This window comes from Artemia franciscana, chromosome 19 (genome assembly GCF_032884065.1).
Source record: "Artemia franciscana chromosome 19, ASM3288406v1, whole genome shotgun sequence".
Classification (NCBI taxonomy): domain Eukaryota; kingdom Metazoa; phylum Arthropoda; class Branchiopoda; order Anostraca; family Artemiidae; genus Artemia; species Artemia franciscana.
In genome coordinates, this window is record NC_088881.1 from 31,179,062 (window position 1) to 31,203,504 (window position 24,443).

A 24,443-nucleotide genomic window follows, 5' to 3' on the forward strand; every position below is an offset into this window, starting at 1 on the left:
CCGCGAATATCGACTCAGGCATTACTTGCTTCTACTAAAAACAACTCAAATCAAGAGGTAGGCTTTGAAAAGACTGGGATGGAGGAGGAATGTACGTAGCTGTGTTGGCCGCAGTCACCTTGATGCTACAGTGAATTGTTGATTCAAACATTGACAATCGAGAAAAGGTAGTTGGTATTCTCTTAACTTATTGTCTTTTAAGCTCTAACAAAGCAACGGTCCTAGATCTGAAAAAAATGGTCCTAGACCTCCCACATTTATTACTTTTTTTCGGAAATCTTTCAGGAAAATCTCAGAAAAGGGATTTTCTACATCCCTATTGTGCACAAAGCAACGGTCCTAGACCTGAAAAAATGGTCCTAGACCTCCCACATTTATTACTTTTTTCGGAAATCTTTCGGGAAAATCTCAGAAGAGATTTTCTATATCCCTATTGTGCATAAAGCAACGGTCCTAGACCTGAAAAAATGGTCCTAGACCTTCCACATTTATTACTTTTTTTTTTCGGAAATCTTTCGGGAAAATCTCAGAAAAGAGATTTTCTATATCCCTATTGTGCAGACATGATTTTATCGTGTAATGTAGATCCTGCCTTAATCAAACAATTCGTGGTAACGAACTGTAGTAAGGAGCGACCCGGCTCAATAGTAACCAAAACGCTAAAAAATGGAATTTTGATACCAATAGCTACAATCACACCATCAGATTCAGCGTATCAGAGAACCCTATTGTAGAAGTTTCAAGCTCATATCTACAAAAATGTGGAATTTTGTATTTTTTGCCAGAAGGCAGATCACGGATGCGTGTTTGTTTGTTTTGTATTTTTTTTTTCCGGGGGTGATCGTATCGACCCAGCGGTCCTAGAATGTTCCGAGAGGGCTCATTCTAACGGAATGAAAAGTTCTAGGGCCCTTTTTAAGTGACCAAAAAAATTGGAGGGCACCTAGGCCCCCTCCCACGCTAATCATTTTCCCAAAGTCAACGGATCAAAATTCTGAGATAGCCATTTTATTCAGCGTAGTCGAAAAACCTTGTAACTATGTCTTTGGGGACGATTTACTCCCCCACAGTCCCTGTGGGAGGGGCTACAAGTTACAAACTTTGACCAGTGCTAACATATAGTAATGGTTATTGGGAAGTGTACAGAGGCTTTCAAAGCTTTTTACTGTTTGAAAAAGAAGAATTGAGAGAAAGAGTCAAACTTTAGCGTAAAGAGCGGGGCGTTGATGAGGGAGCAGCCTCTTTCATATACGAAGTAATTTCTGTACGTTTTAAGTTTTATTGTCGCTCCTTACTTTCAGTTAAAAAAAAACTTATTTTTTTTATTTAATCCAATTCATAGAATGTCAACCAACCGGTTTCTGGAGTGCAGAGTTTCATTATTGTCTCTGGCGATCCTTTGCAGAAGAAGTCAAAGAAAGGCTGATCTAACGTTTTAGTTACGACTCCACTTCGTTGAATGCTGGATGCGAATGGGAATATCTTTACTATACCAATAACATGTTCACTATTCGCTTCACTTGACAATCCCTAAAAAAATAATGTTGATAGTGAAAATAATATTATTATTATTAATAATAAAAATATATATTAATATAGTATTAACAATATGTCAATAATACATTAATATTATATTAATACATTATTAATATGATTGTTAATATATAATATGTAATTATAATTGTTATTATATTAATGTTTATTATTATTAATATATTATTAAAATATATTATTAATAGTAAAAGTAATAATAATATTAATAAAAAAAATAAATAATGAGAAAAATAATGTTAATAATATATTAAACCGTAGTTGAGATACTCAATTGCCAAAGGACTTAACTTCAAAAAAAAGCAAAGAAATGGGACGAAGGAAATACAACTGGGTATTTATTACGTCAGTCATTGTTATATAAATTATGTCACCCATGGCAAAAATACAATAATAGCAACGACTAATACATAAATACAATTTTAATAGACATAATTAGACTTAGTTGGTTTAGTCACTAAAAAAATCATAATGAAAGATTGCTTTCACATGGCCCGTAACACCCTTGAATTTTTGCCGTACTCCATGCTTACCCTGGAGAATCTTCCCTGCCAGAATGTTACATAGAGTGAAGCCTTTGGTTTCCCTTCGGTGGCAAGAGTGTGAAGCTACACTTCCGGTTGTGGAAGGGAACTGTCATTTCTTTGTCACCTCTAAGCGTTTGGTGGTGGAATTACTAAATGTTAATCTAAACTTATAAACAGTTATTGCTACTTTGGTTTATTATATTATGATTCTTCACTTGTAGCTTAGAAATATTTTATTAATAGCCTTTTTGTTTTTATTATGTGCAATGATCGAATTTTTAAAACGAGTTCGGTTTTATTTTCGGGATCTTTAAAAGCTGGTAGTGTTATATGCTCTTTTTAATTGACAGTTATTTATTCTTTATTTATAGTTTTTTTTCCGGGTCTGTGGAGTACCATACTACATGATTTAGACTGATTATTTGGCAATAATTGCCAGGTTGTGATTTTTGTTCTTTTATTGTGTGCTTCATATTTTCATTTTCCTGGTTCCTGGCAATTGACCCAACTGAGTGGGGGGGGGGAGGGAGAGGGGGTTTAATTGTTATGTTTTTTGTTGTCTTACATAAACGAATTTGAAGCAGTTTCTTTGACTTATAAAAACAAAAATTAAATTTAATAGATCAGAAATCTATCTATTTAATATAAATTTGTCTATTAAACACTTTGACAATAACAACTACTCAGAAAAAGTAATTTAGGGAGTAAATTTAACCAAAGAGAAATGAATTTTACGTTTAAATTTAATAGTATAATACTTTTTATTAGAATTGAGATTAATATGGCTAACACTGTATTCAATTGTTCCATTTAGTTGTCCATTTAATATTATTAATAATAAATCACTTCAAAATTACCATTGTAAAGATAATCATTTGGATTAATATTTATATAAATAAGTACATTGTAATTATTTAGAATCCAACTAGCTTTTAATTATTAACAGATAAATAATTAACCTTTTATTATAAAGAGTAATATGGTTCACATTCTGGTCAATTGTTCAATTTATTTAAAATTTAACTTTTGATTATTAATAGGTAAACAGTTAAATCTTAATTATTAAGATTAATAGGGTTAACATTCTGTTCGATTATTCAAATTAGTTGTCCATTAAATATTTTAAATAATAAATAACTTTGAAATTACCATTTCCAACACAACTATTTAGACAAACAGCTAAATAACCCTTTCTAAAGGGAGGTTCACTTTTTTTAATTACCTAGACAGGTGAAGACAAGTATTAGATCTTCCCATGGCTAGGAATAAAAACTTTAATTTTCAAAATTTATCAAACTTTTATCATTGTTTACTTTTGTCAAAAATTTATCAAAATTTATCAGACTTAGAGCATTCTCATTTCGAGTATTTTGGTGTACCATTCGAATTTTACTTTGACAAAACCTTTACAGGTTGGATTGCACAAGTCCTAGCCGAGTAGGAGGATGGTTAATTAAACCCCATGCCAATCCCCAAATCTCACTATTGTCTCAATTCCTACTACAATTTGTTATATTTTACAGAGAATTTGCACCCCTGGTTATAGGACGTCAAGGAAGTGCCAAAAATTGAGCAAAAAAAAATTAGATTAATCACAAAAACAATATTTTTACGCACCCTATGTAAACACATAAGACAGAAGTGTAATAAAATGAGTATTTTTATCTTCACTAGGTGTAGCAAGGTCGTTACCATATGGCCCTTAGGCCAAGGGGGTAAAAGGGTAAGTGTATAATGTTATTTATAAAAGAAAAGTTCAAATACTTAGAAGTCTTTAGGTCAAGAAAAATTTAGGTTTATTTAGAAAAAATTATTTTTTATTAAGCCCAATATCTATGTCTTTAAATTTTAATATCTGTCCTTTAATACATTTTTTTTTTCAACTATAATTGGGGTACCAGGGGGGCAGCTTCCTAGTTCGTAAATCTAGTAATTACTGTTCGTTTTGAGTTTTAGTTGAATATCTGTTTTATTTTTTTGTACATTATAAGTTCATTTATGGTTTTGTATTTTTTATTAAGTCCGATATCTGTTTCTTTAAACTTTAATATCTGTACTTTAATACTTTTTTATCAACTATAATTGGAATACCAGAGAGAAACTTCACAGTTCATATATCTAGTAATTTCTCTTCGTTTTGAGAATTTCGTTTTCGAATCTGTTTTATTTTTGGTACATTAAAAGTTCATTGCTGGCTTCATTTTTTATTAAGTCTAATATCTGTTTCTTTAAACTTCAATATCTGTCTTCTAATATATGTGTTTTTAACTTTAATTGGGGTATAAGGGAGGAAACTTCCCGGTTGATATATCTTGTAATCTTTGTTCGTTTTGAGCTTGAGTTGAACATCAGCTTTATTTTTGGTACTTTATAGGTTTATTATTGGTATCATTTTTTATTAGGTCCAATGTCTGTTTCTTTAAACTTCAATATCTGTCTTCTGATATATGTATTTTTAACTATAATTGGAGTACAAGGGAGGAAACTTCCTGGTTCATATATCTTGTAATTTTTGTTCGTTTTGAGCTTGAGTTGAACATCAGTTTTATTTTTGGTACATTATAGGTTTATTATTGGTATCATTTTTTATTAAGTCCAATGCTTGTTTCTTTAAACTTCAATATCTGTCTTTTAAAATAATTGTTTTTAACTATAATTGGCGTACAAGGGGGGGAAATTTCCCGGCCCATATATCTTGTAATTTTTGATCGGTTGTAGCTTGAGTTGAAAATCAGTTTTATTTTTGGTACATTATAGGTTTATCATTGGCATCATTTTTTATTAAGCCCAATATTGGTTCTTTAAACTTCATTATCTGTATTTTAATGCATGTATTTTTAACTATAATTAGGGTATAAAGGGAGAACTTCGCGGTTCATATATCATTTTGTTCGTTTCGTTCGTTTTGAGCTTGAATTGAATATCAATTTTATTTTTGGTATATTACAGGTTTATTATTGGTATCATTTTTTATTAAGTCCAATATCTGTTTCTTTTAAAACTTAGTTAATTGTTCATTATAATTTCTCTTAGTTTTTTTTTCTCAAGATATAGCTTTGCTCTATATTTTTTTTTTTATATTTTTTTTCTAGTCTCTGTTTCTTTTTAATTCATTTTTGTAAAAATAAAAACATATATTATATAAAAACATATATTATATAAATAAAAACATATATATTATAAAAATATAAGAAGAAATAAAAAAGTGTCTTGAAGATATTGATTGAGTAATTTAACTTTATTCAAAGGCCCTAACTCAATGCACAATTAATATTGGCCTGTCACTAAGGAACCAATTAAAAAAAAAAAAAGATTTGAATATATACAAAAAGCAAATTTAAGAACGAATAGTTTTTTTTTGTAAGCAAAGAGTTAACAAATAAAATCTTAATATTTTTGAAGCTTATATTTTGAAAAAAATAAGACTAAAAACAAGATCTGAATATATACAAAAAGCAAATTTCGGAACGTATAGTTTTTTTTTGCCTTGTAAGCAAAGAGTTAACGAATAAAATCTTAGTATTTTTGAAGCTTATATTTTGAAATTCTTTTGCCCCAAGAAGTCTTTAAACATTCCACATCCATCACAGTAATCAAATAGAAATCAGATTAAACTTTCTCATATTAATCATATTATATTATATTATATTAAATCATTAATATAATTTTAATATCATAATAAAATCATATTAATATTTCACATCACATTAATATCATATAATACATTTTTTGTGTGAATGTGTCGAATTGAATGATTGGAGGCGAGAGATGTATGGTAAAGAAAAATTGAATGAGATATGGATCCTAGATAGAATGAAAGAGACAAATTTCCTGAGTATTAAAAGGATAGCAAGATTTGTAAGGATAGCAGCGGCACATCGGGAGCGCTTTCTTTAAATAGTATTAATTTAATGTAGTTAATTCGTTGTTTGTTTATTGTTATGTAATTTTCCTATGGCCCACGGGCTTTTTCTGGAATAAATTATTATTATTATTATTATTATTATATCATTATCATATTAAATTATGTTAATCACCTTAGATTTTAAATTAATTCTTCAATAGTCCAAGTAGCGCTATGATGGCTTAGAACGGTCACTAAAAGCAAATTACTGGGTGTCAAAAATTACGAATTTCGTAAAAAATTACGAAACAACTGAACATTACAATTTACAGAGTTTTGCAAAAAAAAACAAAAAAAAAACATAGAATAATCAAAATGGTCATTAAGATCAAGAAGAACCAACAAATCATCGGGTATTTTTAAACCCTTTTAATTTTAGCATAAGATACTAGATAACATAAGCTACTTTAAATTAGGATTAATAATTTAAATTGGCAATTAACTTTCATACTGGAAACGTCCTTTCGACAATTAGAAATGTCCTAAAACTTTTAAATTCTTGTTATTGATTTATCCTACTCTCGCGTTTCTATGGCCATCCTTCCTGTATAAACAAAATTTTATATTGGGAGCATAGAGTACTTTTGTCTTTTCGGTGGGAAATGTCGTAGTTTTTTGTTCTTTCAAAAAGGAAAAAATTTTGCCCTTCACATAGGAAAAGCTAATTTGAAGCATATTTGGGGAATAAAAAAAAATTCCCCATAAACATAAAATAACACAACAGGTGGAAGTCTAATGCCCGAACCACACCACATTCAGATTTGTAAAAAAAGAAATGCACAGCTTTAATAAAGCATAAGCCTTGTTAACGCTAAGCATTATAACTTCTAAGAGTTATAACATCTAACCGTTGTAACGTCTAAGGGTTATAACGCTTAAGCGTTAAATTCTTGGTTTTAACGTCGGATTTGTACTTCAGAAGCGAAAATTTGATATTCAAATAAATTTCCTTGAAAAGCTTATTATTAACCATTGACGTGTATACTAATAATTCTCAAAGTTATCTAGGTGAATCCCAACGAGCCCGCAAGAGATTCAACGGGGTCTAAGATGGCGGAGAAAGTTTACCATTCGAAAGAGGGTACACAAAATTTATCTGGTCTAGATAATGATGAACTAACAAGTAGCAGTAGCAGCAGTGGAATTAGTAGTAGCCTTAAATTAATAGCAGTAGCAGTAGTAAGATTAGTAGCAGTAGTAAGATAGAAATAATGTCTTTTGGGTATTCTAACATCCCCCACAACAAGCACTGTAAATTTCAACTTCACACACCAGGTCGCTCCGAAGATATTACCAACAGGGGCATCACGACGCGGGGGTGCACCGCTCCCACCTTTTTTTGGCATTCGGTAAAATTTTCACCGAAGGCGAAAAGTTCGGCAAAAATTTTCCAAAATCGGCAGAAATTTTGCAAATTCCTGATTTCTACTGAAAACTCGGAAGAAATCAGGTAGCGATTCGGTAAAATCAGCGAAATTTGCCCCACCCCCAAATGAAAAGAGGCTCAGGACACCCCTTGATTGCTAATATGCCTTTGGACAACCTGCATGCAGACAGCGTGTTGTGATCCAATTCAACTCTTCCCCTCAATATTCCCTGAAAGTTTCATCTTCATACACTTAGCCATAGTTGTAACAGTAGTCAGAGCAGTAATAGTACTAGGAGTACTAACAGTACTAGCAGTAGGCCTAGTAGTTTCATCAATAATAATATCAGTAACACTACTAGCAGCAGTAGTATTAACATCTTGTCTTTTTGGTCAGTTGAAGATCCCCCTTATCAAGACTTGGAAGTTTCAGTTTAATACAATTAGCCATTATTTCCGATATACCCTTTTGATAACTTGTATATCCATTCTGTGGTTTAACTTAGTTGAACTTTTCCCTCTTCACTTCCTGAAACTACATCTTACTACTCTTAGCGTTAGTAGTAGTTGTAATAGATGTGGTAGTTGGAGTAGCTGTAGTAGTAGTAGAAGCAGTGGTAACAGCATTGGTAGTGCCAAGCACATACTGCCCTTGGATAAATTGATCTTCCCCTTTAAACATTCCCCGGAAGTTCCAACTTAATTCCCTAATCTATTGCTGAGATACACCCTTTTGACGATCTGCATGCATATAGTGTGTTTTGATTTAATTCAAATTTCTCCTCTATATTCTCTAAAAACTCTAACTTCATACCCTTAGTCTTAATAGTACTAGCATCATAGTGGTAGTGGTAGTAATAGGAACAGTGGTACTAGTAGTAGTTTTGTATTAGTAGTAGCAGTAACAGCAGTAGCAGCAGTATTAACAGCAGTTGTAGTATTCACATGTTGCCTTTTGACCAGTCTAACATTCCCCTTATGATGTCCAGAAAGATTCAGCTTAACGCAACGTCGTTCCAGAGATATTGCTGAGATGTTCTTTTGACAATCTGTATGCATGTAGTATGTTCTGATTTAGTTCAACATACCCAAAGACATAGTTACAAAGACAAAGACATATGGTTACAAAGGTTGACATTCATAAAGGCATAGTTACTGGACCTTTCGAATATGCTGAACGAAATGGCTACCTCAAAATTTTGATTGGAAGGTCTGGGGAAATGATGGGCGTAGGGGGAGGGGAGGCTGGTTTCCCACCAATCACTTTTAACTCTTAATTTAATAGCAAAAATAATAAAAAAATATTGAATTAAATAAAGCAAATATTAAATTTAACTAAAAATTAAAAAGGATGATTAAAAAGAGTAATTTAAATACTTACATTTTCCAAGGCTATCTGTTGGCTCGAAAGTGACCTTTTGAATTTGACCACTGTTTCTACAAGGACATCATAGGTTTGTCCGCCAGCAGTATTAGGAGGTTCATAAGTAGCCCCACTGGCCATCAATATCTGCAGAAATAAAGAATTAAAAAAAAAAAAAAAAAAAAAAAAAAAAACAGGGTAATTCCATTGCATATTTTTTTTTCTTCTTCTCCTTTTTCATTGAGTTTAAATATTGAATAATCAAGTTCAATTATTTTTTTGATTGGAATAAAATGAAATGAACTCACATCTCCCTGTTAAAATTCTAATCCTAAGGCATTATTAACCCGCTCTCAAGAGTAAGGACTGCAGACCTATACCCTAATCTACTACACCCTAATCTACTGCTTCGAACCTAACCTAATAGGTGTTATCACGTATTTGGTGGTTCTAATTTCCTCGGATGCTTCGAGGAGAGTTATCCCCAATATTATTGGGGATAACTTGGGGATAACATTATTATTGTTTTTTATTTTTTCTTTGCTGAAGACGGCCCTTAGATATAGGGCCGAAATATTCAAATAGGTTTTGTTGGTTCACTGTCTTGGGAAAAAAGTCCTCATTATTCTCTCTTTTGTGGTTGTAATACATTATTTAAAACGAGAATTCAGAATTCATTTGCATATTTGATATTTAAAGAAACAGGTCATACCGGGGGTTGAAGGGTCACAGAGCAATACACTTTTTTATAAGAAACAAATGTACGACCAAACTTAGCTTAGTTTTCAAGCCGTGCTGAAGTACCCAGAGTGACAGGATGCACAATGGCAGCTCAGCTCCTTAGCCAAAGGCCCGTGTGAGCTCTGTGTGAAGGTTAAGTTAAAATGCAGAATATGGCCTGTTTTCAGTTTAACTGTTTAACTTGGCTTAGTTTTCAAGCCGTGCCGAAGCACCCAGAGTGACAGGATGCACAATGGCAGCTCACCTCCTTAGTCAAAGGCCCGTGTGAGCTCTGTGTGAAGGTTAAGTTAAAATGCAGAATATGGCCTTAGAAAATTTAGTCAGCAATTTTTTGAAATTCGCAAGTATTACCTTAAAACCATCAAAATTTTCGTACTTTAGAATTTAAAGTAATTTATTCAAATTGATTAGTAATCTTTTAGTTAACAAAACAAAAAGATATACAAGTGAAATAAAATGATTAACCATCACCTGTATTTCCAGAGGATCACCACACAGTTTATCATTGATATAAGTTAAAGAGTGGCAAGTGGCCATGCCCTCTAGAAGTTTTGGAAAAGGCTCGTCATCTTCTCTATTGGCTGAAGCTATCATACTTAACAATGTCTGGTGCGATGATACTTCATAATCAAACTTTCCCTCTCGAGAAGGAAGCATGGTTTTGAAATTCATACCATCTTCAGTTAATGTTCCAGTCTGTAAAAAAAAAAAGAAAAATACAAATATATTAAAAATATATAGTCAGCAGCAAATTTAATAAAGAAAAAAGAAAAATAATACAAAAACATGAAAAATAAATAATCAGTAGCGAATTGAATAAAGAACAAAAGAAAACAAAACAATAAATAAAAATAAATAATCAGTGACTTGAATAAAGGAAAAAGAAAAATAATACACCAGATGCACAAAAAAAACAATCAGCAGCAAATTGAATAAAGAGAAAAAAGAAAAAAAGAAAAATGGTACACAAATGCATAAAAAATGAACAATCAAGAGCAAATTGAATAGAGAGAAAAAAATAACAATAATAATTAGCAGCGAATTGAATAAAGAAAGTGAAGTGATCGTTAGTTTCCCTTCAAAAAACGGAATTCCCTTCATTTCTTACCATTTACATTTTAGTATATTATAGAGATAATTGTTGACTTGAGAATGGACATCTATATATATAAAAATAAGTTGTATGTGTGTGTATGTGTGTCTGTCGAGTGACGTCATGTTTTTGTGTCGACTGACGTCATGTTTTCGACTGACGAAATTACAGACCGGGACACAAATGACGACCGGGACACCGGCACATAGGGAATATAAATGACGACCGGGACACTCAAAGAGAAAGCGACCGGGACACAAGGAATGTTCGATTAGCAATCATCATCAACAAAGCACCGGGACACAAATGACGACCGGGACACAGGGAGTATAAATGACGACCAGGACATAAGTAAAAAAAAAACTAAAAAAATTAAAAAAAAAGGTAAGAACTAAGAAAAAACTAAAAATAAAAAAAATAAAAACTAATAAAAAAACTAAAAAAGCTAAAAAACTAAAAAAAAAACAAAAAAGAAAAAAAAATAAAAAAAAGGAAAAAAAATGAAAAATAAAGGAGAAAAACAAAACTAAAAAAAAATAAAAATAAAAAAAAAACTAAAAAGAAAAAAAGGGGAAAAATACAAAAAACTATTTCATCATATACCATTTCAAAAACGAATGTATATACAGACCGGGACACCGGGATACAAATGACGACCGGGACAGGGAATATAAATGACGACCGGGACACAGGGACACAACTACAACGCGGACGCCGGGGGGCACAGGGGGATATATAAATGACGACGGGGACACAACCAATTATAACTGCCATAACGGGGACACATAACTGCCAATTATTTAAACTGATGCCACTAAATTAGCGTTGCTGCAAATAAATTATTGTTGGGGGTGTCTATATAAGTCTATTTGGGCGTGTCCATACGTGTCTATATGAGGACAAAATTGTTTATTTCACAGCCAATTAATTAAATTAATGCCATTAAATCAGCGTTGCTGCAATTACATTACTGTTGGGCTTTGCAATTCCATTTGTGTGTGTATGAGGATAAAATTATTTATTTATTTAATTTAATAATATTATTTATTTCTCATGAGAAAAAAAATATTTAAAAGGGAGAAAAATCCTAGCCATCAATTTTTGATCAGCTATCAGATATTTTTTTTGTTGGTCAGCTATTATATAATCCTCCAGTAAGGTAAACGATACGGCACTAGACCATTTAAGTTCAAACCGGCGGTGCTGATCTCTGTTTCAAGGTCCTTCGGCTAGGAAGTGAATAGGAAATTGGGGGCCAGCCATCCTGTGCTTCAGAAGCGTGGTCTCTGAAGTATATGGTTCTTCAGCGTGGGCACTCCAAAAACGGAGGAGAATCTGCTAGATTTTTTTCCATAGAAATTGCCTATATATTGTTTTGGGTACCTGACTGACTGACAGTATCTCAAACAGTCGGCTGTAAGAAAAGTGTGGTTCAGTCCCGCTTTCTAGGGCTATAATGTAAGAAAGGATGAGATGGCTAGGACACGTTTTGCGGACGGCAGATTGCCAAAGATCTCTTCCTTGTTGGCCAACCCCTTAGGGCCAAACGAAAAGCAGGTCGTCTCCGAATGCGGTGAGAGGGTGTCGTAAGGACAGAGGGGGTCGTAAGGACTGCAAACCAAGATTGGAATATTGGAAAGTACAGTGATGACAGTGGTCAAATATGGCTTTGAAGCATGGGCGCTCCTAAAAACGGACGAAGATATACTAGATGTTTTCGAGAGAAACTGCCTACAGATTGTTCCTGGGGCCCCGGCTGACAGACCGTATTTCAAACAGCAAGCTGTACGAAAAAATATGGTTCAATCCCGCTTTCTAGGGCCATAATGAGAGAAAGGATGAAATGGCTAGGACATGTTCTGCGGATGAAGGATGACAGATAGGCAAATATTTGTCCGTGTTCCAAACGAAAAGTAGGTTACCTCCGATTAGGGTGGAAGGATGTCGTAAGGGAGAATATCAAATCCTCTGGAATGATGATCTGATTTGTATTATCATTCGTTATTATAATACCATTTTTTTATATAAACAGAAAAAAAAATCCGAAAGAAACAAAAACACATGAGAGTAGAAATTTGAAATGCATGATCATTCTCAATACCAAGTCGACCATGCAGCTCTTGCTTCAAAGAGAGTTTATATAATATACTAAAGGGGTATAGTTTATATAATATAGTAAAAGCAATAATTCAATGAGCAATTTTAATTGATAAGCATTTAAACACCTAGAATAAGCAGTATACCCAAAATACAGTCAACCAATATGAAGGGTTCGCGGACATGCAATATTGCAACTAGTAAACACAAGCCATCATAAACTAAAAAAAAAGTACATGAAATGAGCAATTCAATAATAATCATCGTCAATAAGGACGTACCGGGGGAGTACTCACTTGCCTTTATGGATTTCGATTCCCTATATTTCCGACCCAGGCACGCGTACCATAGTAGGGTATATATGATAAGTGAACTTTGTGAAATACATGTCTTTTAGTGGAGTTATGAAGCAATGCAAAAAGCAAAGGGGCTAAGTGGCAAAAGGTAACTACAAATCGATGAGAAGAAAATAAAGTTGACCAGACGCATGTTTAACCGAAATAGTGGGTGAAGTGGAAAACAAATTATTCCATTGGGTAACGGGAAACCATAATAAAGAAGTAAAATAGCATAAATATTACCTTATCAAAACAGAAAAGGTTTAGAGATCCACCAACATTGATAGCTCTTGGATTTATGCAAAGAATTTTCTGTTTTTCTAGTCTTTTTGAAGCGTAGTAGCTGCCAACTGTCATTGCGGCCGGAAGAGCGGGGGGTACCACTATCGTTACAATGTCAAAGGTATGCCCAAAAACTGACCAGCCAGTCATCCCCAACTGGAGCTGAAATATAAATTGTGTTAGACTTAGGGGCTAGGGTTAAATTAGGCTTAAGGGGACTAGTATTGTAAAAATGTTGAAGATATGTCCGAATGCTCATCAGTCATCTATAACTTGACCTGAAAGTATATTAGACCGAGGGTTTAGGGTTAAGTTGGGCTAGGAGGGACTACCAATGTCACAATATTAGAGGTATGTTTGAAGATTGACTAGTCACTCATCCCCAACTGGACCTGAAATTCAAATTATACGACACTTTGGGAAATACGGTTAATTTAGACCCAGAGGGTACCACTAATGTCAAAATTTCCAAAGTATGCCCAAAAACTGATGAAAGAGTCGTTTCTAGCTGTAGCCAAAATTTAAAATACGCGAGGGTTAAGGGAGTAGCTCCCAGGCTGTAACGATTAACGCCTAATATTTCACTTTAGAAGTCTTGTAGGTGTATGCTTCCCGAATTTCAAGTGAATCTAAGCACTTCAATGCGACAGGCAATTGGGCTCAGAAGCTTCGCCTCTAAGGATCCATCCCCTTTGTCCGATTGGCCAAAAATACTTACCCCAAAAATTTCAGGGCTTCTAAGTAAAGTCGTGCATATACGGACCAAAAGGCCCATTTTATTAATAAAAAATACGGAAGAAAGACCCTTGTGCAATTCCAGTTCAAAATCAAGGCACCATATCTATACCATTAGTAGAAAGTGGCTAGTGGAGTATCAGGAATCACTGGAAAACCCCAAGGCCCATTTTATTAATCCAAAAATATGGAAGGAAAATTCTTAATTCCAGTTTAAAATCAACGCATCACATCTATACCTTTAGTAGAAAGTGGCCAGTGGAGGGCCAGGGGACGTTAGAAATCCTCGAGACCCATTTTATTAATCCAAAAATATGGAAAGAAAATCCTTGTGCAATTCCAGTATAAAATCGATACCTATACCTTTGGTAGAAAGCGGCCAGTGGAAGACCAGGAATCAATTAAAAAGCTTGTTCAAGCTATTTCTTCTCTTTACAATCAGTGGATATCGATCAGAATAAAACAAAAGATCATCCTGAACAATTGCTGGCGTATAGGGTGTCGAGTCGACGTTTCAGCTGTTGGGTCCTTTTTACAGGGCAAGTAGCAAGCTTGTTCAAGCTATTTCTTCTCTTTACAATCAGTGGATATCGATCAGAATAAAACAAAAGATCTTCCTTAGTCATTGCTGGCGTATAGGGTGTCGAGTCGACGTTTCAGCTGTTGGATCCTTTTTACAGGGACAAGAAGCAAGCTTGTTCAAGCTATTTCTTCTCTTTACAATCAGTGGATATAAATCAGGATGAAGCTAAAAGATATTCCTAAGTAATTGCTCTCGCAAAGATGTCGAATCGACTTTTCAGTTGCTGTGTCTTTTTTACAGGGACAAGTAGCAAGCTTGTTCAAGCTATTCCTTCTCTTTACAATCAGCGGGTATCGATAAGGATAAAAGAAAAAGACCTTCCTGAGTCGTTGCTGGCGAAAAGGGTGTCGAATCGACGTTTCGGTTGCTGGGTCTTTTTTGCAGGGACAATTGCAAGCTTGTTCAAACTATTTCTTTTCTTTACTATCAGTGGATATCAATAAGGATAAAGCAAAAAAATCTTCCTGAATAATTGCTATCGCAAAGGATGTCGAATTGACTTTTCAGTTGCTGAGTCTTTCGTACAGGGACAAGTAGCAAGCTTGTTTAAGCTATTTCTTCTCTTTACAGTCAGTGGATATCGCTCAGGCTAAAAGAAAGATCTTCCTGAGCCTTTGCTGGCGATTGGGTGTCGAATCGACGTTCCAGTTGTTGGGTCTTTTTTAAAAGGACAAGTAGCAAGGTCGTTCAAGCTATTTCTTCTCTTTACAATCAGTGGCTATCGCTCAGGATAAAGGGAAAAGATCTTCCTGAGCTTCCTGAACCTTTGCTGGCGATTGGGTGTCAAATCGACATTTCAGTTGCTGGGTCTATTTTACAGGGACAAGTAGCAACCTTGTTCAAGCTATTTCTTCTCTTTTCAATCAGTTGATTATCGATCAGGATATCGATCACGATTAGGATCGATCTGGGTCTAGCGCAAAGGGTGTCGAATCGACGTTTCAGTTGCTGGGTCTTTTTTACAGGGACAAGTAGCAAGCTTGTTCAAACTATTTCTTTTCTTTACTATCAGTGGATATCAATCAGGATAAAGCAAAAAGATCTTCCTGAGTAATTGCTATCGCAAAGGATGTCAAATTGACTTTTCAGTTGCTGGGTCTTTTGTACAGGGACAAGTAGCAAGCTCATTTAAGCTATTTCTTCTCTTTACAGTCAGTGGATATCGCTCAGGATAAAGGAAAAAGATCTTTCTGAGCGTTTGCTGGCAATTGGGTGTCGAATCGACATTTTTGTTGTTGGATCTTTTTTAAAAGGACAAGTAGCAAGCTCGTTCAAGCCATTTCTTATCTTTACAATCAGTGGGTATAGCTCAGGATAAAGGAAAAAGATCTTCCCAAGCCATTGCTGGCGCATAAGGAGTCGAATCGACGTTTCAGTTGCTGGGTCTCTTTTACAGGGACAAGTAGCAAGCTTGTTCAAGCTAATTCTTCTCTTTACAATCAGTGGATATAGCTCAGCGTAAAGGAAAAAAATCTTTCTGAGCGTTTGCTGGCAATTGGGTGTCGAATCGACATTTCAGTTGTTGGATCTTTTTTAAAAGGACAAGTAGCAAGCTTGTTCAAGCTGTTTCTTCTCTTTACAATCAGTGGATAAATCATTTATCCTTTGTTTAGCATAACCCATTTATCTTATTTGTTTATATGTTCCATTTAAAGAGGAGAATTACCTTTTATGCACTATAAACATTCGTTTTTGTCTTGTTTAGTGAGTAACAATAGTTTTAGAGGCGTTTAGAATGTGAGCTTTATTTATTTGTTTTGTTTTTTAGTTGTTTTTTATTTCTCTTTCTTTCTCCCGTGTGTTTAGTTTGTCGTTTTTCTAGATGGTTTTACTTTTTAAAAATGTTTTTTTTTAAGTTTTTTTTCCTTGAGAAAAGCTCCTGAACCTACAGCCAAAATATTTGATCTTTTTAATAGAGTTGTTGATTTTTTTTTGTATTTCGCTTTTGTTCTAGCGCTTTACTTAAATTAAACCCATTTTTGACCCTTAATTTTCCGTAAATAGAAAAGCAGTGTGGTCTAAGAAATTATTTAAGTAAATGAAAAACCTCAGAAAGGCTAGGGCAAATAGGTAGAGGGAGAAAAAAGGAATAATAATAATAGCTATGGAACGCACAGATACTGTGTTTTATAGCGGTAGGATTTTTTTTTTATTAGTATTTTATATGAGCAGTTTAGCTTGGAATAGTGAAATGAAATGTAGGAAAACTATGTGAGAATAGTATCATGGTAACAAATTTTTATTATTGAAAGGGATACTTCAGTATGGACCAAATACTACGAGATAAAAGGAAAAAGAGAAGAAGAAATTAAAAAGATTTATTAGACAAAGAATTTGAATATTTTTTATTATTACAGAGTCTACTTATTTTTTTATTTTTGAAGTAGCAAGCTTGTCGCCCAACCTTGCTGCGGCAGGAATCGAACCCTGGACCTCGTATTACCAAACAGAGAATCAATCCACTGCGCTAAAACAATGTTATTTTGGCAATAGGGCCAGAAAATTACCCAAGCATATTGTTGTGGGGGCAGAATTTTGTTGGGGGGGGGGGGGGAGGGTAAGCGCTTATTTCACCCGCAATTTACAAACTTTACTGGAGTTTACACTTGAATGGAGGCAGTGAAACTCCACTCTAAATCACACACTGTTGTCTCTGGAAAAAGTAAAAACGTAAAGTAAAAAGAAAGTAAAAAGTAAAAAAGTAAAAAAAGTAAAAAGGAAAAAAGTAAAAAAGAAAAAGTAAAAAGGAAAAAGAAAAAGTTTTTGATCCCAGGCAAGAAACATACACAGCTTTTAAAAAATATAACGTCATATTCATTAATCCAGCCGGAGGCCACATTTCACGTAAAAACTACAGAGGTTAGACCACTAAATTTTCTCATAATAAACTGAACAGGAATAAAAACTAAATGCTCCCCCCCTCGTCTATAGCATAATTACTAGGTTTAAAATATACAATTACTAGGCCACAAGGTTGGACATTAAACTCAATACTCCAGGGCCGCAGCTTATGCAGATAAAACGTTAAAACGACCTACTAGCAGCCTAAGAAGCATGCCTTCTTGTGTAGAAAGCCAGTTATAAAGAGAAAGCCATGTCTTACCAAGCGTGTTAAATTATAGCCAACTCCTAATGCAGATATTCCTGCTAGTATACCAATAAATTTGTAAGAATCGCGTTCAAACTGAAAGTCTAAAGGTTGAGGGTACAAAATAGATGACACCATCTGACCTTTGGCAGTTGAATACCCAGTACGAATGACACAAGCTAAAACCTATAAAGTTAAAAAATAATTAATAATGCTTACATTATTAAGAAATTATGTAATTAATACGAATAACACAAGCTTGAGTCTAATACGAAAAAAAGTTTGAGTCTATTATGGGCGTCACAAAACAATGCCACCAATTATTTTTCAATAATTTTTGTCTTCCTTGCGGTCCACTTGTCCCTGTCTTCATTACCCGTAATTTCAGGCCGACCGGGTAAAACAAAATTTGTTTTTTATTCTTTTTTTTGTGACCATTGAGGTGTACAAGAACCATTTAGAGCGTTCAGTTTCTGGTTTTGTATCCAAAAAAAAAATTGTAAAAAGGATAATAAAAAAAACAAGAGCTAAGAGCTCATATGGCACTTGTGAAGAGGCAAGAAGAGCTAAGAGCCAAGAGCTCATATGGTATGAGCTCTAACAAAATTCTAAGAATCAAGAGATTGATTTAAAAAGAAAATCAGAGGCTTAATGCCGGTCAGGATTTAAAATAAGGGCTCTGGGTCACGAGGTCCTTCTAAATATCAAAATTCATTAAGATCCGATCACTCACTTGTAAGTTAGAAATACCTCATCTTTTCTAATTTTTCCTCTCCCTTTAGCCCCCCAGATGGTCGAATCTGGGAAAACGACTTTATCAAGTCAATTTGTGCAGGTCCCTGACACGCCTACCAATTTTCATCGTCCTAGCACGTCCAGAAGCACCAAACTCGCCAAATCTCTGAGCGCCTCTCCCTAACTCTCCCAAAGAGAGCGAATCCAGTAAGGTTACGTCAATCACGTATCAAAGACATTTGCCTATTCTATCCACCAAGCCTCATCCCGATTCCTTCACTCCAAGTGTTTTCCAAGATTTCCCCCTCTAACTCTCCCAAATGTCAAAAGATCTGGTTGGGAGTTGAAATAAGAGCTCTGAGACATGAATTCCTTCTAAATATCATATTTCATTTAAGATCCGATCACCTATTCGTGGAAAAAATACCCCGATTTTCACGTTTTCTAAGAATTCCGGTTTCCCTCTACAACTCCCCCCAATGTCACAGGATCTGGTTGGAATTTAAAATTAGAGCTTTAAAGCACAAGATCCTTCTAAATATCAAATTTCATTAAGATCTGGTCACCCTTTCGTAAGTTACAAATACCTCATTTTTCCAAATTACCCCCCCCCCCAACTCCACCAAACAGAGCAGATCCGGTACGGTTATGTCAGTCACGTATCTTAGACAGGTTTTTATTCTTCCTATCCAGTTTCATCCTGATCTCTCCGCTTTAAGTATTTTCTAAGATTTCCGGTCCCCCCCCCAACTGCCCTCCCCCCAATGACGCTGGATCCGGTTGAGATTTCAAATAAGAGATCTGAGTTACGAGGTCCTTCTAAATATGAAGTTTCATGAAGATCCGATCACTCCGTCGTAAGTTAAAAATACCTCATTTTTTCTAATTTTTCATAATTAATCCCCCCCCACACCCCAATAGAGCGGATCCGTTCCAATTATGTAATTCACGTATCTAAGACTTCTGCTTATTTTTACCACCAAGTTTCATCCCGATCCCTCCAATCTAAGCGTTTTCCATGATTTTAGGTCCCTCCCAAACTCCCCCCAATGTCACCAGATCCGGTCGGGATTTAAAATAAGAGCTTTAAGACACGATATCCTTCTAAATATCAAATTTCATTGAAATCCAATCACCCGTTCGTAAGTTAAAAATACCTCATTTTTTCTATTTCTTCAGAATTAACCCCCCCCCCAACTACCCCAAAGAGAGCGGATCCATTCCGGTTATGTCAATCATGTATCTAGGACTTGTGCTTATTTTTCCCACCAAGTTTCATCCCGATCCCTCCACTCTAAGTGTTTTCCAAGATTTTAGGTTTCCCCCTCCCAACTCCCCCCCCCCAATGTCACCAGATCCGGTCGGGATTTAAAATAACAGCTCTGAGATACGCTATCCTTCCAAACATCAAATTTCATTAAGATCTGATCAACCGTTCGTATGTTTAAAATACTTCATTTTTTCTATTTTTTCCGAATTAACGGGCCCCCCACTCCCTCCCCCCAGATGGTCAAATCGGGAAAACGACTATTTCTAATTTAATCTGGTCCGGTCCCTGATACGCCTGCCGAATTTCATCGCCCTAGCTTACCTGGAAGTGCCTAAAGTAGCAAAACCGGGACCGACAGACCGACCGACAGATAGACAGAACGACAGAATTTGCGATTGCTATATGTCACTTGGTTTATACCAAGTGCCATAAAAATCGATTCATCAAAATAAAGTCGAGCTTTGTGTGTCACATATCGATACAATCCTATTTTTCTTCCTAACCCTGATCCACTCATTAAAATCCCTCTGACCCAATATACTTACCCAGAAATTTTCAAGCTGAACGGAGAAAACGATGTTTGGGCCATTTTGGGGTATCAGCAATCAATAAAAATCCAATTGTTTTTAATATTTTCTCGTCTTAGGTTCATTTTGCCGTAAACTGTAGTAAAAAGCATTCTGATGGAAGACAAGACAAAGTTTGGCGTCACAAATTAATGCGACCAAATCGATTTTAAAACATCATGTCTTCATCAACGTCTCCTTGTCCCTGTCCGCATACAGTGAATTTAGGTCCACCGGGGAAAACGCTTTCATCATGCATTTTTGCAATAATTTGGTTTAACAACCTTCTGGGTTTTACCCTCTGCTAAAAAATACGAATATTAATTCTTTGCATGTTCAGTTTTTCCGGGAGGGGCATATTCGGGATCTTTATACAGGGAGGGGGACAGAGGGAAAAAACCTTAAAAAGCGCATTACAAATTTGTTAATATGTGTTTCTTATTTTTTTTACGAGTCGGACAAAAATTTTGGTGAGGTTCAAACTCTATACCCTAGATACGGCCTTGTTTTCAGGTAAAGTCAATTCCTTTTTTTTCTCCCTCTAAGGTAGCGCAATGTGATCATAATGTCAAAAGTATCTTTAGGGTAAATTTTCCTATTAACTCACTAATTAGATAGCTAATAAATAGACTTATATTTCGAATCAGAATTTCATCCTGATACGTGACCGATATATATATATATATATATATAAATATATATATATATATATATATATATATATATATATATATATATATATATATATATATATATATATATATATATATATATATATATATATATATATAAATATATATATATATATATATATATATATATATATATATATATATATATATATATATATATATATATATATATATATATATATATATATATATATAAAACAATTGAAAGACTAGACAACTGAATTGAAAGACTAAAACAACGCGGATATTTCGCCTGTATCCAAACAAGGCGTCTTCAGCACAAGATAGAAAACTAATACAAAAACCAAATAAAAACCACCACCAATAATAATAAATACAATTGTCGCTACTTATCCACGTAGGGAAAAGCAGCTATTTGAGTTACTTCAATGAGAATCAAAGAGCAACTGAGGAAAAATTATGAAAATTGAAACTTAGTTAATTATTCCGTTGCGAAATAATCCTCTTGTAAGCTAACATTGAAGCAACTCTTTTTGGTCTAGTGAGTAATCTTGTCCCCTGGTGATTGTGTAAAATTTTAATTCCCCCATCGACTATTGGTTCATTTTTTAAAAGAATATCATAAATTGGGTCAATATTTAAATTCCCTGTGTCTCTATTGAAATATTAGCAAATATGTTTTTTAATTTCTATAGCCTCCCTCGCCCACTGAGAAAAACCTCTAACATTAGAAATAGCTGTAGCCTCATCAAATTGTATAAAATGTTCGAGATAAAAGAATGTATGTTCAGCTAGAGCCGAAACAAAAGTTTCGGGAGGCTTTCTTAGTTGTAGGGTTTTTTCTATTGAGTTGCGATGCTCAATAAATCTTTCAGTAAATTGTTGGTGAGTTCTACCAATATAAAACTTTCCACAGGAACAAGGGATTTTATACACTCCACTAACTAAATCTCCCCGGGTTAAATCCTTCCCAGAATTAAGAAAACTACCTAATGGTCTCACTGATTGGAAACAAGTATCAATGTTATGTTTACCTAAAATTATTTTAAGCATCTCCCCCAAAGTAGATACATAAGGTAAAGAAATGAAACTTTTCGGTAATTTTGCCCCACCAAGCCCCCCCCCCGCGCGCACGTAAGTCGTTACGCGCCATTGTAGTTGTGTCCCTGTGTCCCACCTGTGAATATAGATATATATATATATCTATATATATAAAAATAAGTTGTCTGTGTGTGGATCTGTGGATCTGTGGATCAGGTGACGTCACCTGAAAAAACTGGATCAGGTGACGTCAAAACTGAAAAAACTAAAAAAAGGCAAAAACTACAAAAAAAACTAAAAACTAATAAAAAAAATAAAAAAGCTAAAAAACTAAAAAAACTAAAAAAAGGCAAAAACTACAAAAAAAACTAAAAACTAATAAAAAAGCTAAAAAACTAAAAAAACTAAAAAAAAAGGCAAAAACTACAAAAAAAACTAAAAACTAATAAAAAAAATAAAAAAGCTAAAAAACTAAAAAAACTAAAAAAAGGCAAAAACTACAAAAAAAACTAAAAACTTATAGAAAAGCTAAAAAACTAAAAAAACTAAAAAAAGGCAAAAACTACAAAAAAAACTAAAAACTAATAAAAAAAATAAAAAAGCTAAAAAACTAAAAAAACTAAAAAAAGGTAAAAAACTAAAAAAACTAAAAAATAGGAAAAAACTGAAAAATAAGCTAAAATAAAGGTAAAAACCAATAAAAAACTAAAAAAAAAACTGAAAAAACTAAAAAAAGGCAAAAACTACAAAAAAAACTAAAAACTAATAAAAAAAAAGTAAAAAAGCTAAAAAACTAAAAAAAACTAAAAAAACTAAAAAAAGGTAAAAAACTAAAAAAAATAAAAAATAAAAAAAAACTAAAAAAAAGGAAAAAACTGAAAAATAAGCTAAAATAAAGGTAAAAACCAATAAAAAACTAAAAAGAAAAAAAGGAAAAAACTAAAAAAAATTTTCATCTAAAAAACTAAAAAAAACTAAAAAAGGTAAAAACTAAAAGAACTAAAAAAGAAAAAAATAAATGACAACACTCAAAGAGAAAGCGACCAGGACAAAAGGAATGTTCGATTAGCAATCAACAAAGCACCGGGACACAGGGAGTATAAATGACGACCAGGACATAAGTAAAAAAAAAACTAACAAAACTAAAAAGAAGGTAAAAACTACAAAAAACTAAAAAGAAAAAAACTAAAAAAAGGCAAAAACTACAAAAAAAAACTAAAAACTAATAAAAAAGCTAAAAAACTAAAAAAACTAAAAAAAGGCAAAAACTACAAAAAAAACTAAAAACTAATAAAAAAAATAAAAAAGCTAAAAAACTAAAAAAACTAAAAAAACTAAAAAAAGGTACAAAACTAAAAAAACTAAAAACTAAAAAAAAAAGGAAAAAACTGAAAAATAAGCTAAAATAAAGGTAAAAAAACCAATAAAAAACTAAAAAAAAAACTGAAAAAACTAAAAAAAGGCAAAAAACTACAAAAAAAAAAAACTAAAAACTAATAAAAAAAGTAAAAAAGCTAAAAACTAAAAAAAATAAAAAAACTAAAAAAGGTAAAAAACTAAAAAAAAATAAAAAATAAAAAAAAACTAAAAAAAAGGAAAAAACTGAAAAATAAGCTAAAATAAAGGTAAAAACCAATAAAAAACTAAAAAGAAAAAAAGGAAAAAACTAAAAAAAAATTTCATCTAAAAAACTAAAAAAAACTAAAAAAGGTAAAAACTAAAAGAACTAAAAAAAAAAAAAAAATGACGAGACAAAAGGAATGTTCGATTAGCAATCAACAAAGCACCGGGACACAGGGAGTATAAATGACGACCAGGACATAAGTAAAAAAAAAAACTAACAAAACTAAAAAGAAGGTAAAAACTACAAAAAAACTAAAAAGAAAAAAAAACTAAAAACTAATAAAAAAACTAAAAAATCTAAAAATCTAAATAAACTAAAAAAGAAAAAAAAGGAACAAAATAAAGGAGAAAAACAAAACTAAAAAACGAATGTATATACAGACCGGGACACCGGGATACAAATGACGACCGGGACACAGGGAATATAAATGACGACCGGGACACAGGGACACAACTGCAACGGGGACACCGGGGGAAACAGGGGGATATAAATGACGACCGGGACACCGGGACAGGGAATGGTCGATTAGCAATCACCATCAACAAAGCTCAAGGGCAATCATTAGAATCATGAGGTATAGATCTGAATACAGATTGTTTTCCCATGGACCATTATATGTTGCATGTTCAAGAGTCGGTAAACCTGACAATCTATTTATATGCAAAGACAATGGGACAGCAAAGAATGTTGTATATTCGCAAGTTTTACGTAGTTAAAACCATATATATATATATATATATATATATATATATATATATATATATATATATATATATATATATATATATATATATATATCTATCTATATTCACAGGTGGGACATAGGCACACAACTACAATGGCGCGTAACTATTATGGCGCGTAACGACTTACGCGCGCGGGTGGG

The 24,443-nt window shown here is 33.4% G+C and overlaps 1 protein-coding gene across 2 annotated transcripts in view; it reads right to left on the reverse strand.

The window, feature by feature from the left end:
* Window positions 1-24,443, reverse strand: part of LOC136039553 (polyamine-transporting ATPase 13A2-like) — a 119,458-nt gene that overhangs the window by 38,850 nt on the left and 56,165 nt on the right. For both annotated transcript variants that reach the window (XM_065723390.1, XM_065723391.1), the window contains 5 exons: window positions 17,684-17,854; window positions 13,224-13,424; window positions 9,924-10,148; window positions 8,730-8,858; window positions 1,356-1,530 (listed from right to left, as the gene is read on the reverse strand). In XM_065723390.1, coding sequence (XP_065579462.1) covers window positions 1,356-1,530; window positions 8,730-8,858; window positions 9,924-10,148; window positions 13,224-13,424; window positions 17,684-17,854 — 901 coding nt within the window. The remainder of the gene's footprint in view (window positions 1-1,355; window positions 1,531-8,729; window positions 8,859-9,923; window positions 10,149-13,223; window positions 13,425-17,683; window positions 17,855-24,443) is intronic.